General features: G+C 46.7%; 1 protein-coding gene across 3 annotated transcripts in view; it reads left to right on the forward strand.

Moving 5' to 3' along the window:
• camta2 (calmodulin binding transcription activator 2) overlaps positions 1-13,866 on the forward strand; it is a 56,291-nt gene that overhangs the window by 2,536 nt on the left and 39,889 nt on the right. For all 3 annotated transcript variants that reach the window (XM_037541081.1, XM_037541079.1, XM_037541080.1), the window contains exons 2-4: positions 7,106-7,207; positions 10,593-10,696; positions 12,922-12,989. In XM_037541081.1, the coding sequence (XP_037396978.1) occupies positions 7,177-7,207; positions 10,593-10,696; positions 12,922-12,989 (203 nt within the window). In that variant the 5' untranslated portion in view covers positions 7,106-7,176. The remainder of the gene's footprint in view (positions 1-7,105; positions 7,208-10,592; positions 10,697-12,921; positions 12,990-13,866) is intronic.

A 13,866-nucleotide genomic window follows, 5' to 3' on the forward strand; every position in this document is an offset into this window, starting at 1 on the left:
GGTATTAATCTGGGACAGTGTGTTGGGTATTAATACGGGACAGTGTTGAGTATTGATACGGCACAGTGTGTTGAGCATTGATATGGGACAGCGTTGAGTATTGATATGGGACAGCGTTGAGTATTGATATGGCACAGCGTTGGGTATTAATATGGGACAGTGTTGAGTATTCATATGGGACAATGTTGAGTATTGATATGGCACAGTGTGTTGAGTATTGATATGGGACAGTGTTGAGTATTAATATGGGACAGTGTGTTGGGTATTAATATGGGACAGTGTGTTGGGTATTAATATGGGACAGTGTGTTGGGTATTGATATGGGACAGTGTTGAGTATTGATATGGCACAGTGTGTTGAGTATTGATACGGCACAGTGTTGAGTATTGATACGGCACAGTGTTGAGTATTGATACGGGGCAGTGTTGAGTATTAATATGGCACAGTGTGTTGAGTATTAATATGGCACTGTGTGTTGAGTATTGATATGGGACAGTGTGTTTGGTATTAATCTGGGACAGTGTGTTGGGTATTAATCTGGGACAGTGTGTTGGGTATTAATATGGGACAGTGTTGAGTATTAATATGGGACAGTGTTGAGTATTAATATGGGACAGTGTTGAGTATTGATATGGCACAGTGTGTTGGGTATTGATATGGCACAGTGTTGAGTATTAATATGGGACAGTGTTGAGTATTGATATGGCACAGTGTGTTGGGTATTAATATGGGACTGTTGAGTATTAATATGGGACAGTGTGTTGGGTATTAATACGGGACAGTGTTGAGTATTAATATGGGACAGTGTTGAGTATTGATATGGCACAGTGTGTTGGGTATTAATATGGCACAGTGTTGAGTATTAATATGGGACAGTGTTGAGTATTGATATGGCACAGTGTGTTGGGTATTAATATGGGACTGTTGAGTATTAATATGGGACAGTGTGTTGGGTATTAATATGGGACAGTGTTGAGTATTGATATGGGACAGTGTTGAGTATTGATATGGGACAGTGTTGAGTATTGATATGGCACAGTGTGTTTCGTATTAATATGGGACAGTGTTGAGTATTGATATGGGACAGTGTTGGGTATTAATATGGGACAGTGTGTTGAGTATTGATATGGGACAGTGTGTTTGGTATTAATCTGGGACAGTGTGTTGGATATTAATCTGGGACAGTGTGTTGGGTATTAATATGGGACAGTGTTGAGTATTAATATGGGACAGTGTTGAGTATTAATACGGGACAGTGTTGAGTATTGATATGGCACAGTGTGTTGGGTATTGATATGGGACAGTGTTGAGTATTCATATGGGACAGTGTGTTGGGTATTAATCTGGGACAGTGTGTTGGGTATTAATATGGGACAGTGTGTTGGGTATTAATATGGGACAGTGTTTCGTATTAATATGGGACAGTGTTGAGTATTAATATGGGACAGTGTTGAGTATTGATATGGCACAGTGTGTTGGGTATTGATATGGGACAGTGTTGAGTATTGATATGGCACAGTGTGTTGGCTATTTATATGGGACTGTTGAGTATTAATATGGGACAGTGTGTTGGGTATTAATATGGGACAGTGTTGGGTATTGATATGGGACAGTGTTGAGTATTGATATGGGACAGTGTTGAGTATTAATATGGGACAGTGTTGAGTATTGATATGGCACAGTGTGTTTCGTATTAATATGGGACAGTGTTGAGTATTGAAATGGGACAGTGTTGGGTATTAAAATGGGACAGTGTGTTGAGTATTGATATGGGACAGTGTTGAGTATTGATATGGGACAGTGTTGAGTATTGATATGGGACAGTGTGTTGGGTTTTGATATGGGACAGTGTGTTGAGTATTGATATGGGACAGTGTTGAGTATTGATATGGGACAGTGTTGAGTATTGACATGGGACAGTGTGTTGGGTATTGATATGGGACAGTGTTGAGTATTAATATGGGACAGCGTTTTGGTTTCAATATGGAACAATGTGTCTGTAGTAATATGGAACAGTGTTATGGGTAGTATAAATTCTAGATTGGGTAGTACGATGTCTGACAGTCTGTTGAGATAGTATAATATCTGACAATGTTTTGGGTAGTATAGTGTCTGGTGGTGTGTGTGGAAGTATATTGTGTGACAGTGTTGGGTAGTATAATGTCTTACAGCATGTCAGTAATTAATATGTTACAGGGTGTTGGGTACAACAATGTTTGACTAATGTCTGACAGTGTGTTCAGTAGTATAGTATGCAACATGGTGGTATAGCGTGTGACTTTGTGTCGGGTGGTATAGCGTGTGACAGCGTGTCGGTCGGTATAGCGTGTGACAGCGTGTCGGGCGGTATAGCGTGTGACAGCGTGTCGGGTGGTATAGCGTGTGACAGCGTGTCGGTCGGTATAGCGTGTGACAGCGTGTCGGGCGGTATAGCGTGTGACAGCGTGTCGGGTGGTATAACGTGTGACAGCGTGTCGGGTGGTATAACGTGTGACAGCGTGTCGGGTGGTATAACGTGTGACAGCGTGTCGGGTGGTATAGCGTTTGACAGCGTGTCGGGTGGTATAGCGTGTGACAGCGTGTCGGGTGGTATAGCGTGTGACAGCGTGTCGGGTGGTATAGCGTGTGACAGCGTGTCGGGTGGTATAGTGTGTGACAGCGTGTCGGGTGGTATAGTGTGTGACAGCGTGTCGGGTGGTATAGCGTGTGACAGTGTGTCGGGTGGTATAGCGTGTGACAGTGTGTCGGGTGGTATAACGTTTGACAGTGTGTCGGGTGGTATAGTGTGTGACAGCGTGTCGGGTGGTATAGCGTGTGACAGTGTGTCGGGGTGGTATAGTGTGTGACAGTGTGTCGGGTGGTATAACGTTTGACAGTGTGTCGGGTGGTATAGCGTGTGACAGTGTGTCGGGTGGTATAACGTTTGACAGCGTGTCGGGTGGTATAGCGTGTGACAGCGTGTCGGGTGGTATAACGTTTGACAGTGTGTCGGGTGGTATAGTGTGTGACAGTGTGTCGGGTGGTATAACGTTTGACAGTGTGTCGGGTGGTATAGTGTGTGACAGTGTGTCGGGTGGTATAACGTTTGACAGTGTGTCGGGTGGTATAGTGTGTGACAGCGTGTCGGGTGGTATAACGTTTGACAGCGTGTCGGGTGGTATAGCGTGTGACAGCGTGTCGGGTGGTATAGCGTTTGACAGTGTGTCGGGTGGTATAGTGTGTGACAGCGTGTCGGGTGGTATAACGTTTGACAGTGTGTCGGGTGGTATAGTGTGTGACAGCGTGTCGGGTGGTATAGCGTGTGACAGCGTGTCGGGTGGTATAGTGTGTGACAGCGTGTCGCGTGGTATAACGTTTGACAGTGTGTCGGGTGGTATAGTGTGTGACAGCGTGTCGGGTGGTATAGCGTGTGACAGCGTGTCGGGTGGTATAGCGTGTGACAGCGTGTCGGGTGGTATAGCGTGTGACAGCGTGTCGGGTGGTATAGCGTGTGACAGCGTGTCGGGTGGTATAGCGTGACAGCGTGTCGGGTGGTATAGCGTGTGACAGCGTGTCGGGTTAATAGTGAGTGGAAGTGTAAGGGAGGGTGTTTCTGATAAAGTGGCCAGTGAGTGGAAGCGTAAGGGAGGTGTTTCTGATAAAGTGGCCAGTGAGTGGAAGCGTAAGGGAGGTGTTTCTGATAAAGTGGCCAGTGAGTGGAAGTGTAAGGGAGGTGTTTCTAATAAAGTGGCCAGTGAGTGGAAGTGTAAGGGAGGGTGTTTCTGATAAAGTGGCCAGTGAGTGGAAGTGTAAGGGAGGTGTTTCTAATAAAGTGGCCAGTGAGTGGAAGTGTAAGGGAGGGTGTTTCTGATAAAGTGGCCAGTGAGTGGAAGTGTAAGGGAGGGTGTTTCTGATAAAGTGGCCAGTGAGTGGAAGTGTAAGGGAGGGTGTTTCTGATAAAGTGGCCAGTGAGTGGATATTTTGTTCATGTGGTCCGTAAACGTTTATTAACTCAGATAAACGCTGAGATCACATTAAATACGAATGACAGAATACAGTAAATACTGTATTACATAGTTATTAAACAGTTAATACAGTGTCTCTCTGTCTCTGTCTCACTTCTCTTTCCCTTCTCTCATCTCCTCACTCTCTCTTTCTCTCTCTCTCTCTCTCACTTTTCTTTATTTCCTCTCATCTTTTCACTCTCTGTTCTCTCTCCTCTCTCTCTCTTCTCTCTCCTCTCTCTTTCTCTCTCTCTTCATCTCTCTCACTTTTCTTTATTTCCTCTCATCTTTTCACTCTCTGTTCTCTCTCCTCTCTCTTCTCTCTCCTCTCTCTTTCTCTCTCTCTTCATCTCTCTCACTTTTCTTTATTTCCTCTCATCTTTTCACTCTCTGTTCTCTCTCTCTCTCTCTCTCTCTCTCTCTCTCTCTCTCTCTCTCTCCTCTCTCCTCTCTCTTCTCTTTCTCTCTCTCTCTCTCTCTCTCTCTCTCTCTCCCTCTCCTTCTCTCTTCATCTCTCTCACTTTTCTTTATTTACTCTCATCTTCTCACTCTCTGTTCTCTCTCTCTCCTCTCTCTCCCTCTCTCTCTCTCTCTCTCACTCTCGCCTTCTCTCTTCCTCTCTCTCACTTTTCTTTATTTCCTCTCATCTTCTCACTCTCTCTGTCTCTTCCACTTTTCTCTATCCCCTTTCTATTTCTTTCTCTCTACTGTGGTAACTAGGCAACAGAGAGTGATGGGAGAGAGTGTGATTCAGAATCCGGGGGGAGGCTTATAAACCCACATTATAATAACTCACACTCTCTCTCACTCACACACACACACACACACACACACACACACACACACACACACACACACACAGACACACTCACACTCTCTCTCACTCACACACACACTCTCACACACTCACACACACACACACACACTCTCACTCACACACACACTCACACACACACACTCACACACACACACACGCACTCTCACTCACACACACAGTCACACACACACACACACTCTCACACTCACACTCTCACACTCACACACACACACTCACATACAGACACACTCACACTCTCTCTCACTCACACACACACTCTCACACACTCACACACACGCACTCTCACTCACACACACACTCTCACACACTCACACACACACACACACACGCACTCTCACTCACACACACAGTCACACACACACTCTCACACTCACACACACTCTCACACTCACACACACTCACACACGCACTCTCATTCACACACACACTCTCACACACGCACTCACACACACACACTCGCACTCACAGTCACACACACACTCTCACACACACACACACACACACTCTCACACACACACTCACATACAGACACACTCACACACTCTCACACACACACTCACACACTCTCACACACACACACTCACATACAGACACACACTCTCACTCACACACGCACTCTCACTCACACACACACTCACACACACACACACACTCACACACACACACACTCACACACACACTCTCACACACACACACTCACACACACTCACATACAGACACACTCACACTCTCTCTCACTCACACTCTCACACACACACTCACACACGCACACTCTCACACACTCACATACAGACACACTCACATACAGACACAGTCTCACACACTCACACACTCTCACTCACACACACTCACACTCTCTCTCACTCACACACACACTCACACACATACACTCACACACACTCACACGCACTCACACACACTCACACACACACACACTCACATACAGACACACTCACACACACACACACACACACTCACATACAAACACACAAACACACTAACTCACATACAGACACAGACACACTCACTCACACACGCTCTCACACGCACACACACATACAAACACACTCACACACTCACTCACATACAGACACACACTCACTCACATACAGACACACACACACAGTCTCACACACTCTCACACACTCACACACACACTCACATACAGACACACACACACACTCACACACACACTCACATACAGACACACACACACTCACTCACACACACAAACACACACACTCACATACAGACACACTCACACACTCTCACTCACACACTCTCACACTCACTCTCACACACACTCACACACACACTCACATACAGACACACACTCTCTCTCACTCACACTCTCACACACACTCACACACGCACACTCTCACACACTCACATACAGACAGACTCACACTCACTCACACACTCTCACACACTCACACACACAGTCACACACACTCTCACTCACACGCACACTCTCACTCACACACACACTCACACACATACTCTCACACGCACACACTCACACACACACTCACATACAGATACACTCACACACACACAGACACACACTCACTCACACTCAAACACACACACTCTCACACACACACTCACATACAGACACACACACTCACATACAAACACACACACACTCACATACAGACACACACACACTAACTCACTCACACACGCTCACACACAAACACTCACTCACATACAGACACACACTCACTCACATACAGACACACACACACACACTCACATACAGACACACACTCACTCACATACAGACACACACACACACACTCACATACAGACACACACTCACACACACACTCACATACAGACACACACACACTCACTCACACACACTCTCACACACACACACACACACTCACATACAGACACACACACACTCACACACACACTCGCACACAAACACACACACTCACATACAGACACACACACACTCACATACAAACACACTCTCACACACACACACTCACACACACACTCAGAGCTCTGTTTCTGTCACTGTACGAGCTCCTTGCTCAGTTTATATCACAATACCTACATGTAGAGCCGGTTACTCGTTCAGCCGTATTGGAGCGTTAGAAGTAGAGTATTGGCCAGATACAGTGGGTAGTAGGAATCTCCATAGAAAGCCATTAATTTTGTGTTCTCTCAGGAACGTCCTCTAGTGTCTGATCAAACCCAGAACAGATGACTGGGTGACCGTTGTCCTCTCTCTTCTCTGATAGTTATGCTGTTGTGTTGGTGTCTGTTTCAGTGCTGGAGTTTGAGACAGTGTGGAGTATGTGACCACCCCCTGCAGGCTGGAGAGAGTGAGTGTATCTCACCATGAACAATAAGGACAGCACCACAGAGTCCGGTAAGTTTCATACACGCAACACTTCAACACACTGTACCACTGTACGGCTCAAAAGACTGTCATTACCGCCGTACCCCTCATCACACTGTCATTACCGCTGTACGGCTCAAAAGACTGTCATTACCGCTGTACGGCTCAAAAGACTCTCATTACCGCTGTACCCCTCATCACACTGTCATTACCGCTGTACCCCTCATCACACTGTCATTACCGCTGTACCCCTCATCACACTGTCATTACCGCTGTACCCCTCATCACACTGTCATTACCGCTGTACCCCTCATCACACTGTCATTACCGCTGTACCCCTCATCACACTGTCATTACCGCTGTACCCCTCATCACACTGTCATTACCGCTGTACGGCTCAAAAGACTGTCATTACCGCTGTACCCCTCATCACACTGTCATTACCGCTGTATGGCTCAAAAGACTGTCATTACCGCCGTACCCCTCATCACACTGTCATTACCGCTGTACCCCTCATCACACTGTCATTACCACTGTACCCCTCATCACACTGTCATTACCGCTGTACCCCTCATCACACTGTCATTACCGCTGTACCCCTCATCACACTGTCATTACCGCTGTACCCCTCATCACACTGTCATTACCGCTGTACCCCTCATCACACTGTCATTACTGCTGTACCCCTCAGCACACTGTCATTACCGCTGTACCCCTCATCACACTGTCATTACCGCTGTACCCCTCATCACACTGTCATTACCGCTGTACCCCTCATCACACTGTCATTACCGCTGTACCTCTCAGCACACTGTCATTACCGCTGTACCCCTCAGCACACTGTCATTACCGCTGTACCTCTCATCACACTGTCATTACCGCTGTACCCCTCAGCACACTGTCATTAACGCTGTACCCCTCAGCACACTGTCATTACTGCTGTACCCCTCAGCACACTGTACCCCTCAGCACACTGTCATTACCGCTGTACCCCTCATCACACTGTCATTACCGCTGTACCTCTCAAAACACTGTCATTACCGCTGTACCTCTCATCACACTGTCATTACCGCTGTACCCCTCAGCACAATGTCATTAACGCTGTACCCCTCAGCACACTGTCATTACTGCTGTACCCCTCAGCACACTGTCATTACCGCTGTACCCCTCAGCACACTGTCATTACCGCTGTACCCCTCAGCACACTGTCATTACCGCTGTACCCCTCAGCACACTGTCATTAACGCAGTACCCCTCAGCACACTGTCATTACCGCTGTACTCCTCATTACACTGTCATTACCGCTGTACCCCTCATCACACTGTCATTACCGCTGTACCCCTCATCACTCTGTCATTACCGCTGTACGGCTCAAAAGACTGTCATTACCGCTGTACCCCTCATCACACTGTCATTACCGCTGTACCCCTCATCACACTGTCATTACCGCTGTACCCCTCATCACACTGTCATTACCGCCGTACCCCTCAGCACACTGTCATTACCGCCGTACCTCTCATCACACTGTCATTAACGCAGTACCCCTCAGCACACTGTCATTACCGCTGTACCCCTCAGCACACTGTCATTAACGCTGTACCCCTCAGCACACTGTCATTACTGCTGTACCCCTCAGCACACTGTACCCCTCAGCACACTGTCATTACCGCTGTACCCCTCAGCACACTGTCATTACCGCTGTACCCCTCAGCACACTGTCATTAACGCAGTACCCCTCAGCACACTGTCATTACTGCCCCTTCCTGGATCGGGGCCTTGTTATGGCAGAAGGGCTTGTGTGGTGTAGAGATCTTCAGAGCTAAGTCGTCGGGAGGAATATGCTCCTGGTAGGGTCTCCCAGGCCGAATAGGTCTGGAGTGAAGACCCAGACTAACGTGCTCCAAAACCCCACCATGAAAAACAGGCACAGAAAATCGTGTACCCTGCCCGGCGCAGCGTCACTGGGACCTAGCCCTGGCGCCAGGCCTGGGGATAGCGTTACTCGGTGAGTGTCTGGTGGCCAGGCAGCCCACGTAACAAGGCTGGGCCTAGTCCCCTGCGGCAGAGCTGCCAGGCGTAGCTGTGGTCAGAAGTTTGTGGGTGCCTGTCAGCGTGGTAACCCAAGAACCTCCTGGTGGACACCAGTGGTGAGGGAGGCCGTCAAGCTGAAGAAAGAGGCCTTTAGGGACTGGATAGCCCGAAGGACTCCCGACTCAATGGGTAGGTACCGACAGTCAAAAAAGGTGGCATCCACAATTGTGGCAGAAGCAAAATCTAGGGCGTGGGAGGAGTATGGTGAGGCCATGGAAAAAGACTTTCGGTCGGCTTCAGGGACATTCTGGACAACTGTCCAGTGACTGGCAGACTGGGGTGGTGGTCCCTATTTTTAATAAAGGGGACCAGGGGGTGTGTGCCAACTATCGGGGTATCGCACTGCTCAGCCGCCCTGGGAAAGTCTATGCCAAGGTGCTGGAAAGGAGACTTTGACCGATAGTTGAACCTCAGATTGAGGAGGAGCAATGCGGATTCCATCCTGGCTATGGAACAATGGACCAGCTTTTCACCCTCTTACGGATTGTTGAGGGGGCATAGGAGTTTGCATATGTTTTGTGGATTTGTAGAAGGCTTGCAACCATGTTCCCCGAGATATCCTGTAAGAGGTCTTCCGGGAGTATGAGGTGCTGGGCCTACTACTCCAGGCTATCCTATCTCTGTACTCCCTGGAGCTGTGTTCGTATACTTGGCATTAAGTCAGACCTTTTCAGTGTTGTGTTGGACTCAGCCAGGGTTGTGCCCTGTCTCCACTCCTGTTTGTGATATTCATGTACAGAGTGTCAGGGCGTAGCCAGGGTCAGGAGGGCATTATGTGTGGAGGACTGAGGGTGGCATCTCTGCTATTTGCAGGTGATGATGCTCTTTTGGCTGGATGACATGGATGCCTCCAGCACTCACTGGAGTGATTTGCAACAGAATGTGAAGCGGTTGGTATGCGGATCAGCACCTCCAAGTCTGAGTCCATGGTCTTGGCCCAGAAAAGGTGAGGTTTGGTTTGGCTGAGGTGGTTCAGGCATCTGATCCACATGCCCCCTGGATGCCTCCTGGTGGGGTTGATCCAGGCACGGCCTACTGGGATAAGACCCTGGGGTCATCCTCGGATCCGCTGGAGGGATTACATCTCCAAGTTGGTCTGAGAGAAACTTTGGGTCCCTGGGAGTGAGCTGGAGGAAGTTGTGGGGGACAGGGTTGTCTGGGATTCTCTGCTCTCCCAACTGCTACCGCGGGCCTATCTGGACAAAGCGGTTAATGATGATGATGATGATGACGATGATAACACTGTCATTACCGCTGTACCCCTCATCACCCTGTCATTACTGCCATTACTTGTGATCGAGGAATGTTATTGATTATGTTACAGAGAATAATCGCCAGATGAAGGTGTTTCTGCCCAATAAGCTGTTGGAGTGTTTACCCCGGACGAGCACTCTGCCCAAAGAAAGACTGCGCTGGAACACCAATGAGGTGCGTTGGGTATCACAGAAGGCTGCTGACCAATCACAGCTTCAGGTTTTGTGTAAATGGTTTGATGATTCAGCATAAACTGCAAAAAGCCATTCACAGACAGTAAAACAATGTCAGAAGTGAGTCAGTGTAAAAGGAGGCCAGTAAAGAATCTGATCTGAATTCTGATTATCATAATTATTGATTCACTGGCGTGCGCCTTTGTGCTTGTTTTGTCCATAATTGATTTCTGTTCTGCAAAAATTATATCCTGATAAGTGTGATGATTTCACTACATTGATCATTTTTCATGCTTCAGACATATTTCCTAAAATAAGTAAAATAGACTTAAAATTTAAATTTGACTTAAAACCAAACCAATAAACTCACAACAATCTGAACTTCAGAAATATTATATACCACCCAGAGTTAAGAACCTTGGACCTCATTCACCAGTATGAAAGAATAAAAATTCATTTATTCATCAAAAAATGAATCATGAGTCTGTTCTTGAGGAAGATCCTGAGAAAAAGTCTGCGTCAGATTTGACGTGTTCTTAAAGTGCAGAACTGTTTCGCCTTTGTCTCTTGAGTGTGTGAAGATTCTGTTCTTACCTGAGAACAAGCCCCACATAAGAGAACATCAGTGAATGACAGAGTCTCAAAAACTGCTTAAGTGGGTTTTAAGAAGGAATTTCTTATTAAGAGCGGCTGGTGAGGCCCAGTGTTCTTAAAATAAACAAAATAGTCACAGTGCTTTGTATAAGATTAAGTGATTAAGAGACCCTTATTAGTCCCACAACGGGGAAATTTCACCTCCGCATATAACCCATCTGGGCAGTGAAACACCACATACACACTAGGGGGCAGTGAGCACTCTTGCCCAGAGCGGTGGGCAGCCCTATCCACGGCTCCCGGGGAGCAGTTGGGGGTTAGGTGTCTTGCTCAAGGACGCCTCAGTCGTGTGCTGTCGGCTCTGGGGATCGAACCGGCAACCTTCCGGTCACGAGGCTGGATCCCTAACCTCCAACCCATGACTGCCCCTAAAGCAACCACAGGTCACGCCCAACGTGGGGCTTGAACCCACGACCCTGAGAGCTCTACCGACTGAGCTAGCTGGCCAAAAAAGAAGTCATGAGAGAAAATATTTATCATTTATTTTTATTTAATATGAAGCCTTAAGATGAGAGTTTCACTATTTTAAAAAAATAGCTGTTATTACAATTAGTGATTATGCAGGCCATATCCCACTGTTGATACTGTAGTGTCAGGGGGTTCGCCCTGAGTGAGAACTGAACGAGTAGTTCAGAGTTGGACGAGTAATAAAATAAAAATCGAAATAAAGAAAACAAAGCGAGTAACTGGCCACAGGACACAAGCCTTCAGTCACCGTGATCCCAGACCGACGTGCCGGTGTTGCCTAACGGCAACAAGCCCATTTTCCTCACTTTACAATAATAACATCCATATTTAAAGGCAGTGGCAGTTTAACAGTAAAGACAACAGTTTGAGTATGTCAGTGAAAAGCATGTTCCTGGTCCTACTGTCTCTTAGTGGGGACCTTTTAACTCCTTTTTTTAACATTCAGTACCAATATGTAACAATATGTTTGTTGCCTAGAAGCAACATTGTGCGAAAGTGATTTGACCAGCCACAAGCCAGGACCCACCACTTCAGGGATTCTATATAATTTCTTCCCGTTGTCACACAAAGTTGCCCTAAATTAACATACCCCGAAATGTTTTGATATTTAATAATCAGGTCAATTTTATGCAAGAAAAGTGAATTGATTTCTTTTTTTTAAATTGCTGTCATAACATGTGCAGTAGAGGGTTAAGGGATGATGGCTGTGCTGACTCAAAGGCTTAAATGGCATAAACTAAACTGGAAATTTCCCCAAACACTACCTTCTTTCATCTTTCCCTCGCTTCTCCCTAAACACATAGGGCAAGAGAACACCAACTAGAGAAAAAGCAAAGGGCTTGAAAAAGATATTTTTCTGGTTACATATATACAGTTGAGTCAGAGCGTCCTGCGCGTAGAAGAGAGAACTCAAGACTGAGCACAGAGCAGCGTGTGGGAACCTCTTAAGTAAGGTGCCCACAGCTGCTACCTCTCAGCCCTGATTACCCACAGCCGGTTCAGGTCTAGAAGGCTGCCTGGACGTTCCAGTTTGTGATGTACTGTAAGGCATGTTGTGATTGTATTACGTAGAGGTGTGACCTCAGTCCCGTGTTTGTGTTTTAGGAGATTGCATCATACCTGATCTCGTTTGACAGACATGAAGAGTGGCTCTCCTGTACACTGAAGACCAGGTGAGTAAACACACAAAGAGAAATCTAATATCTCTTTAATGCCTCTGTAGTCTCTCCTGGACAGCAGTGAGGTCAGATAGAAGTGTTAGCCGTTAGCTGAAGTCTGATCTGCTGCTCAGATGTTTCTCCTGAGAAAAAATGAGCTCTGTGATCTCGACTGTGACTAGCAGAGACCTCAATAAAGACACATCATGTAGCTTATTTTAAGCAGTATTACCTCAGGAAGCACGGTTTTATACTCTCCCTTAAAATCCCAGAAATCTGGAGGAGGCATTCTCAGCATAAACACCTCTTTCATTCCTGAATGATATCCACAAATACACAGAACTGTGTTGCCTGTGCGCAGTAGCCTCCATGCACACAGTGTAGGCTACTACTGCTTCAGCCTGCTTCAGTGTTCTGGAGCCACATGAAGTTCATTTTTAGTTAGTTTTTGTAGCAATTAACTGGGCAGTGAAAAGTCAAGAAATAGAGTATAAAAGTTAATACACATCCTAAACAATGTGGAGGCCATTCCACACCAAACAGGACGCTGTGTTTTAGCATCAAAGCTAAATACCCCAGACGTGATGTGCCCCCCTAAAACTTAAAATCAGTAAAAATGTATTTTAAAAACTGACTTAAAACAGCGTGTGACGTAAGCTCACAACAGTCTCAACATCAAAAATATCATATACTGACTAGCGCTATCAGGAGTAGATCTGGGATTTTCTGGACCGTGATTCGTCATTTATGACCTGAAGGCCGCGCTCTAACCACCCCTTCCAGCACTGATAAACTCCTGTTTCTCTCAATATGAACTCTCACTCTGTCCTCTGCCCTGTGTCCTCTGTCCTCTACTCTGTGCCCTGTGTCCTCTACCCTGTGTCCTCTGTCC

Source organism: Pygocentrus nattereri, chromosome 9 (genome assembly GCF_015220715.1).
Source record: "Pygocentrus nattereri isolate fPygNat1 chromosome 9, fPygNat1.pri, whole genome shotgun sequence".
Lineage (NCBI taxonomy): Eukaryota > Metazoa > Chordata > Actinopteri > Characiformes > Serrasalmidae > Pygocentrus > Pygocentrus nattereri.